The following is an 8,779-nucleotide window of genomic DNA, read 5'->3' as shown; positions in this document are numbered from 1 at the left end:
GTTTTAAAATAATTGTAGTGGAGTGAAAGTATGAAATTTGCCTCTGAGATGTAGTGGAGTAAAAGTAAAAGTATGGAAATTTAGAAACACTCCAGTAAAGTAAAAAAAAAATCACACCCAGTGTGAAGTGGGTGGTGTGGTCATCACAGTGACCACTCACTTAAAAAAAATAATACAAAAAAATAAGTGCATAGTCCTTTTTATACAGTGGTTGTACCTTCAAAGTGTCAGGGGTGGTGCCTCTCTGGTGCCTCTGTGGTACCACCTACTTTTGTGGTACCACTTTTTTCTATGTGGTGCCACTAGATGGCGGTAGAGAGCAACTAATGGCCAGACACAGGCATGTTGTGTCTATTTGAGACAGGGCTGCTTCCAGTCAACAGATAGAAGCTGCAATTGAAGCTGAACTTGTTGAGAAGTGAAACAAATAATTGTATGGGTTATATTATCAAGATGTATTTTGGTAAATTGCACTCAGTGGGCTATTAAATATAACCCTCAGGAATGAAACATTAAAAAAAAAACATTTTACTTAAGTAAAAGTAGCAATACCACAATATAAAAATACTCTATTACATCTAAAAGGCCTGTGTTCAAAATGTTACTTGAGTAAAAGTACAAAAGTATTGGCATCAAAATATACTTAAAGTACCAAAAGTAAAAGTACTAAAATGTTTTAAAGTAACCGATCTACAAGCTTGTAGATCGGCTATTTTCAAATGGTATAAAATAGGGCTAAAGTGGTTAATGTATATGTTTTATAATATAACAATTTATATCTGCAAAGTAACTAAAGTTTTCAAACAATTGTAGTGGAGTAAAAGTACAATATTTGCCCCTGCAGATGTAGTGGAGTGGATGTAAAAGTACAGTAATACTCCAGTAAAGTAAAAAACACCATCATTTTTCATAAGGTTCTAGGCGACCCAAGTGGGAACCGTACCCCAACCTCTAACTTTACAGATCCCTTTCATTAACCCCTACACTATTGGTATAGTTGATGTGATAGCTGTATCAGATCACAAGACGCTACACACAGAAGGGGCATCTCACTTCAGCTGAAACAGAGAAGTGTTACTTGAGTAAAAGTACAAAAGTATTGGCATCAAAATAGACTTAAAGTACCAAAATGTTTGAAAGTAGTCAATCTACATGCTTGTAGATCGGCTATTTTCAAATGGTATAAAATAGGGCTAAAGTGGTTAATGTATATGTTTTATAATATAATCATTTATATCTGCAAAGTAACTAAAGTTTTCAAACAATTGAAGTGGAGTAAAAGTACAATATTTGCCCCTGCAGATGTAGTGGAGTAGAAGTAAAAGTAATAAAGTATTGGCATCAAAATATACTTAAAGTACCAAAAGTAAAAGTACTAAAATGTTTTGAAAGTAGAAAAAAAATGGATTGGAAGAGGGAGAGAGAGAGAGAGAGAGAGAGAGGGAGGGGGGGGGTTACATTATTTGAGGTAAGGGGGAAGGGATTTAGAAGTGAATTGATCTACCAAGCCAAAACAGGTTATGCTAATGCACACATCCTGCCAAGGAGTCTGTCTGGTCTCCCAAAAACATGTTCTTGACAGTGAAAATCATATACTGTATTTGAACAGAGCTGCAAGAACTTTTTCAAGTTAAAGTTATTGTTACTGTAAAGTTGTTTCAATGGTTACATTGAGTGAGGCCTGCAGTGTTTAAACTGGTACACAGGATTGCTTTGGTTTTTGGATTGGATGATTGCAAAAGAGATTATTTCTTTATAACAAATATGTTTATTACATTAAAGAATATTAGCCAAACCAACCACATAAAAACAGTTTGAATCGGAAACAACAGTTCCATAAAGTTATTTGCCTCTCCAGCAGGAATTGAACTCTGATCTCACTCTTGGAAGTCAGTCTCACTAACCACTGCACTAGTGGTGCAGATGGTGTGTGTGTGTGTGTGTGTGTGTGTGTGTGTGTGTGTGTGTGTGTGTGTGTGTGTGTGTGTGTGTGTGTGTGTGTGTGTGTGTGTGTGTGTGTGTGTGTGTGTGTGTGTGTGTGTGTGTGTGTGTGTGTGTGTGTGTGTGTGTGTGTGTGTGTGTGTGTGTGTGTGTGTGTGTGTGTGTGTGTGTGTGTGTGTGAGCGTGTCTGACTATCGTTGTAGACAGACTATTGTCAACTATCTGAGATAATGATTTTCACTGTCAAGAACATGTTTTTGGGAGGCCAGACAGACTCCTTGGCAGGATGTGTGCATTAGCATAACCTGTTTTGGCTTGGTAGATCAATTGACTTCTATATCCCTTCCCCCTCAAATAATGTAAAACCCCCCTTCTCTCTCTCTCTCTCTCTCTCTTTCTCTCTCTCTCTTTCTTCCAATCCAATTTTTTTTCTACTTTCAAAACATTTTAGTACTTTTACTTTTGGTACTTTAAGTATATTTTGATGCCAATACTTTGCTACTTTTACTTCTACTCCACTACATCTGCAGGGGCAAATATTGTACTTTTACTCCACTACAATTGTTTGAAAACTTTAGTTACTTTGCATATATAAATGATTATATTATAAAACATAATACATTAACCACTTTAGCCCTATTTTATACCATTTGAAAATAGCCGATCTACAAGCTTGTAGATTGACTACTTTCAAACATTCTAGTACTTTTACTTTTGGTACTTTAAGTATATTTTGATGACAATACTTTTGTACTTTTACTCAAGTAACACTTCTCTGTTTCAGCTGAAGTGAGATGCCCCTTCTGTGTGTAGTGTCTTGTGATCTGATACAGCCATCACATCAACTATACCAGTAGTGTAGGGGTTAATGAAAGGGATCTGTAAAGTTGGAGGTTGGGGTACGATTCCTACTTGGGTCGCCTAGAACCTTATGAAAAATGATGGTGTTTTTTACTTTACTGGAGTATTACTGTACTTTTACTTCCACTCCACTACATCTGCAGGGGCAAATATTGTACTTTTACTCCACTACAATTGTTTGAAAACTTTAGTTACTTTGCAGATATAAATTGTTATATTATAAAACATATACATTAACCACTTTAGCCCTATTTTATACCATTTGAAAATAGCCGATCTACAAGCTTGTAGATCGGTTACTTTGAAACATTTTAGTACTTTTACTTTTGGTACTTTAAGTATATTTTGATGCAAATACTTTTGTACTTTTACTCAAGTAACATTTTGAACACAGGCCTTTTGGTTGTAATAGAGTATTTTCATATTGTGGTATTGCTACTTTTACTTTAGTAAAATGTCTGTGCACTTCTTCCACCATGAAACACAGCTGTGTTTAAAGAAACAATTGCTTTTGAATTCATCCTAAGGACTATGCATTATTTTCTATGTTTACAAAAAATAAAAATAACAATCACTTTTAAATGCATTCACCCTTCCCCTGCTGCTAATAATGTACTGTTCAAGGACTCACATGCGCCACATCGTGGGCGATCAGCCACACTACACCTTAAAAAAAGGTGTCAAATGTGGCACCACCAAGTAGTGGTGGTACCACAGTGGCACCACAGAGGCACTCAGATGGTATTACTGCCATTCTCAAGTGCTAACCACTGTAGGTTATTCATTTCATCATGATTTCATCATGTGTCTCGCTAGCCAATCACAGTGCTGAATAGAGTCAGCGGGTCAATGGAGTGTACAATGGGTGGCCAGGGGCCACCCATTGTGGGTGGAAGGAGTGTACAATGGGTGGCCAACCACAGTGCAGGGTTGGGGGGGGTACAATGGGTGGCCAATCACAGTGCAGCATTTGTCAATGTCCCAACCTCACATACAGGGGCGGCTACACCGCCCCAAAAAAAAGACCTCATAATTGCACTTAAGTACAGTACTTGAGTAAATGTACTTGGTTACTTTACACCACTGGCGAACGTGCGTGCGTGCGTGCGTGCGTGCGTGTGCGCGCGCGTGCGCGTGCATGTGTGCGCACGCGCGTGTGTCTGTGTGTGTGTGTACCTGGTGGACCTCGTGCCATCCGTTCTCGTCCTGGCAGCACACGGTAGCGTGGTGATGCAGCAGCAGCTCACAGCAGCCTGGGTCTCCTCCTACCATCACACTGTGATACAGAGACGTCAAGCCACGGCTGTCCTTGTAGTCTGCTGACGCCCCCAACTCCAACAACGTCTGCAACACATTTAGGCTCAACTTAGAATCAATGTTTCACCCATACCCTAGGTGGGGTTGGTGAAAGGGCCTACTCTGTGTGCAATTTGCATGTTCTCCCCGTGTCCCCTAGGGCAGTGGTTCTCAAACTTTTTCATGTCAAGGACCCCCAAATTGACACTTACGCGGACCCCCATTTCAAAAGATAAGCCAGGGACCCCCATAAGAGATTTTTTTTTTACGGCTCTCTAGCAGTGATTCTCAACCATTTTAATTTCAAGGACCCCCAGTTTGACATGCATTAGGGCTACAGACCCTCATTTAATGGCATTTATACCTCTGGGACCCCAATTTATATTGTAAAATCAATGTTAATTTAACTCTGAGAGTGTAAAAATGGAACCAAATGGACCCGTTAGGGTCCATTTGGTTCCATTTGTACACTCTCAGAGTTACAGGCCCATAAGGGTCCATTTGGTGCCTAATCTATCATTTAGTTGGGGACCCCCTGGAACCCCCTGAAGTACCCCTGGCGGTCCCCGGACCCCACTTTGAGAACCAATGTCCTAGGGTAGGTACCCTCACAAAAAACATGCAGTAATCCTGGTCTCTATACTGCCTCCCCCTGGTCAGCCGGGGCGCCTGATGGAGGGGAAAGGAACTGGTTGGAATAACGCGTTCCTTCCACGCATTACGTCCTACCGGGGAAACTCCTCCCTGTCAGGTGATAAGAAGCTACGTCCTAGCGGCCTGTTCACTCCTCATGCATTGAAGGAGGCATGAGCTCAGTTCGGGGCTCTCCCCAGGCTGGCAGAGGGAGAGTAGCGCCCAGGATTACAGCTTAGGTACTGTAATTAGCACTGGGTGGAAAAAAGGGGTTACAACATTTTGGTATAATAAAAAGAAAATCATCAATGTTTTAAACATTTAGGGCCCTATATTTAGTGTCTTAAGTACCAGGTCTTATGACTTAAGACCTGGAGGCGTGGCCAATAAGCCGTTTTGCAAATACCGCCATCTTTGATATGCCCAACTGTATTGTGGGTATGCGCAAAGCATTATGGGATAAGAAAGGTCCCTACCCGCATCTCTTTACTTTGATAGTCTTGGGCTATAGTGCGCTATGCCGGCAAGATGACAGACGAGACGATCATTTCAGTCATTTAACTGTTCTTCAGTTAAGACAGGATGTATTAGACCGTGATATTGTTGTTTCAAATGCATTAAAAAAGGATTTAGTTGCCCGTTGCCGTGCATCAGGTGTTTTAAATCTCCAACCTAAGGCTACACCAAATTAAAACAATATGATTAAGAAATAGAGACAGAGGCGGTCCAAATTGCTAACTAAGTACATTTACTCAAGTACTGTTCTTAAGTACAATTTGAGGTATCTTTGCTTTACTGGAGTATTTCCAATTTTCAATACTTTCTACTCCACTACATCTCAAAAGGCAAAGATTGTAATCTTACTCCACTACAATTATTTGATTGGTTAGTTACTTTGCAGATATAAATTACTACATTATAAAACATACATCAAACACTTTAGCATTAACCACCTATTTTATACCTAGGCTATTTGAAAATAGCAGATCTACAAGCTCACAACGTGTGAGCTTGTAGATCGGCTATTTTCAAATACCCTAGGTAGAAAGGCCGGGATTCTTTCTTAGGCTCAACTTAGGCTCAACCATGCTGCTTGCTGAAAAGAAGTGATCTCCAAACAGATGAAATGTATGCCTTACACAACAAGTGGTGAAACACCATATGCACTCCAGTACAGTATGTGTCTGGTGTCTCAAGATATGATGAATTTTGGGGATAAAGACTATGGAGTTACCAAACGTATGTGGAATGTGGAAACATTTTGTGCCAGGGACCCCCATAAGAGGTTATTTGTGATTTGATAGAAAATAGTAGAATAGCAGAATTATAATGTGTTTACGCTCAAGCAGGACCCCACTTTGAGAATTTCTCTGTCTGTCTGTCCTGGTCCTCACAGGAGAAATGGTTGTTGGTGGTCTTCTCCTACCATGAGTGTGACCAGGTTCTTGGTTCTCAGAATCAGAATCAGGTTTATTGTCACATCACAGGTTTACAAGGTAAAAATGTGGGTGAAATTCGTTTTTGTACATCACTCCCATCGCAACGTTAAATTCCGTAGAAAGAAGAGTGGGGAGAGAGAAAAAGAAGAGGGGTAGGGGGCAAGTGGGAAGGAGATCGAACAAGAGAACAATAGAAGGCCAAAAACAAGTTATCTACATATTTACAAAGTACCTGAGATAAGAGACAAACTAAGGTGCCTGAGCATAGCAGCAATGTATGTATACTGTGCATGATATACTTATAGACGCTAAGGTGCTTAGAGAGAGAAAAAAAAGCGCAAAAAAAAAAAAGGTTTGTGCATTATACATGGGATTAAGGTGCAGAAGGTCAGTGCGTGTTCACCTAAGGGTGGACTGACCCTGGTATAATCCGCAGGTAGATCCATGAGGGAGAGCAACAACAAAAAAAGTAATCTGTACCTGGTGTTGTCTACAGGTATGTCCGAGGAGGGAGCTTTCCATCTTAATGTTTAATCTTCTCCTACCATGAGTGTGACCATGTTCTTGGTTCTCCTACCATGAGTGTGACCATGTTCTTGGTTCTCCTACCATGAGTGTGACCATGTTCTTGGTTCTCCTACCATGAGTGTGACCATGTTCTTGGTTCTCATGTTCTTGGTTCTCCTACCATGAGTGTGACCATGTTCTTGGTTCTCCTACCATGAGTGTGACCATGTTCTTGGTTCTCCTACCATGAGTGTGACCATGTTCTTGGTTCTCATGTTCTTGGTTCTCATGTTCTTGGTTCTCCTACCATGAGTGTGACCATGTTCTTGGTTCTCCTACCATGAGTGTGACCATGTTCTTGGAGCGGGCCGCTTTGTGCAGAGCTGTCATTCCATCTCTGGCCCTGAAGTCCAGGTGAGCTCCTCCGTTCTTCAGAACCTTGATGAGGTCCACCACGTTGTCCAGGTGGGCCGCGAAGGTCAGCGGGGTCTCTGGAGGGACAAGGACACACATAGACCTTTATAACACTGGAGGTCTGGTGGTGTAGTGATATGTGACAGTTTTTCTTAATTGGGCTAGTATATATGAGAACTTAAAGCCAGGAGAGGCACCGTGTGCCGAGGCAAGCCTCAGGCCAGCGAGTGGGAGAACGCGTGGTGAAATCCGCCTCAGTACTACTGATGATGAGGTACACAAACGTAAATCAGCAATTCCCCCATCAGCATCTGACGCATAGTGCCTCCTGACCAAACGTCACCCGTTTAATGACACAGAGTGAGCACTGGACAGAGAGGCAGTGATCCTACCAAAACCCTCTGAAATGAAACCATGAAAAGCAGAAACAATGAACAGAATAATAAAAACAAATCAGCCCCATCGGTCTAGTCAACCGCCAGAGCGACTGTGATCGAACACCATCAATTACCTCAGTCTGTGTGTGTGTGTGTGTGTGTGAGTGTGTATGTATGTGCACGCGCGTGTGTGTGTGTGTGTGTGTGTGTGTGTGTGTGTGTGTGTGTGTGTGTGTGTGTGTGTGTGTGTGTGTGTGTGTGTGTACGTGTGTGTGTGTGTGTGTGTGTGTGTGTGTGTGTGTGTGTGTGTGTGTGTGTGTGTGTGTGTGTGTGTGTGTGTGTGTACGCGGCGGGTGCCATTTACAGAGCAGATTGAAGTGTCACAGCCAATCCATTGTCTATTCTTAGCGGCTGGCTGTCATTAATTCATCAGCAGGTCAGTGGAGCGTGACTAATCCCCATCAATCTGCTCTGGGTGACAGCAGCACTGTGTGTGTTATCTGTCAGACACGGTGATAATATGGCCGCACGCCCACACACACACGCGCGCACACGCACACACACGCGCGCGCACGTGCACGCACACGCACGCGCACACACACTAGACCCTCGCGATGAAATATGCGGGGGGGGGGGGGGGGGGTTGCAATTTTATGCGGTGAAATTGCGGGAAGTTGCGTGAAATATTGAAATATGCGAAAAATGAGAAATGAAGCATAGCGTTAGTTCATGCAGGACACGGAAGTCGTGCACGCCAAAGCTGTAACCAGCAGTCAGTCAGCTGATGTGAACATCAGCTTTCTATTCCCCATTCACAGCCCAGCTGGTCATTACATCACACACTCATTATCCAATCACAGCTCATGCTTGAGCAAAGAGGTTCCTATAAATATGGCTTCATATTCTCTAGGTCTTTCTTGGTTGCTGAACCAATGCATTTTGCTAGCTCCTCCTCCACCCCAGCCTCCACCTTTTGATTAGAGTCTGCCATAGGCTCAAATACTTGTGATTATCATGTATATCTGCTTTGTTTAGAGTCTGGCTTAGGCTCAAATACTTGTGGTTATCATGTATATCTGCTGTTTAAAATCTTGCTAGGCCCAAATACTTGTGTTTATCATGTATATCTGCTAATTCTACCTAATATGTTAATGTATTGCTTATTGTTGTCATTGTATCCCTATGGGGGATTTGCTAAAGCATTCTCTGAATATATGCTTAGCAGGCTGCTTCGACAAAATTCAGTGAATATTCTCCCAAGAGTGGAGCTTTAACGCCAAGCTTAACTGTATTCCATTTGTGGCAATAAAT

General features: G+C 41.9%; 1 protein-coding gene across 1 annotated transcript in view; it reads right to left on the bottom strand.

The window, feature by feature from the left end:
* Positions 1 to 8,779, bottom strand: part of LOC311048878 (SH3 and multiple ankyrin repeat domains protein 2-like) — a 338,179-nt gene that overhangs the window by 193,355 nt on the left and 136,045 nt on the right. Inside the window, exons 6-7 of the mRNA XM_084062202.1 lie at positions 7,017 to 7,168; positions 3,979 to 4,146 (exon numbers count right to left, since the gene is read on the bottom strand). Coding sequence (XP_083918328.1) covers positions 3,979 to 4,146; positions 7,017 to 7,168 — 320 coding nt within the window. The remainder of the gene's footprint in view (positions 1 to 3,978; positions 4,147 to 7,016; positions 7,169 to 8,779) is intronic.

This window comes from Gymnoscopelus microlampas, assembly GCF_963454915.1.
Source record: "Gymnoscopelus microlampas genome assembly, chromosome: 1".
Taxonomy (NCBI): Eukaryota; Metazoa; Chordata; class Actinopteri; order Myctophiformes; family Myctophidae; genus Gymnoscopelus; species Gymnoscopelus microlampas.
This window is presented reverse-complemented; position numbering and strand designations above follow the sequence as displayed.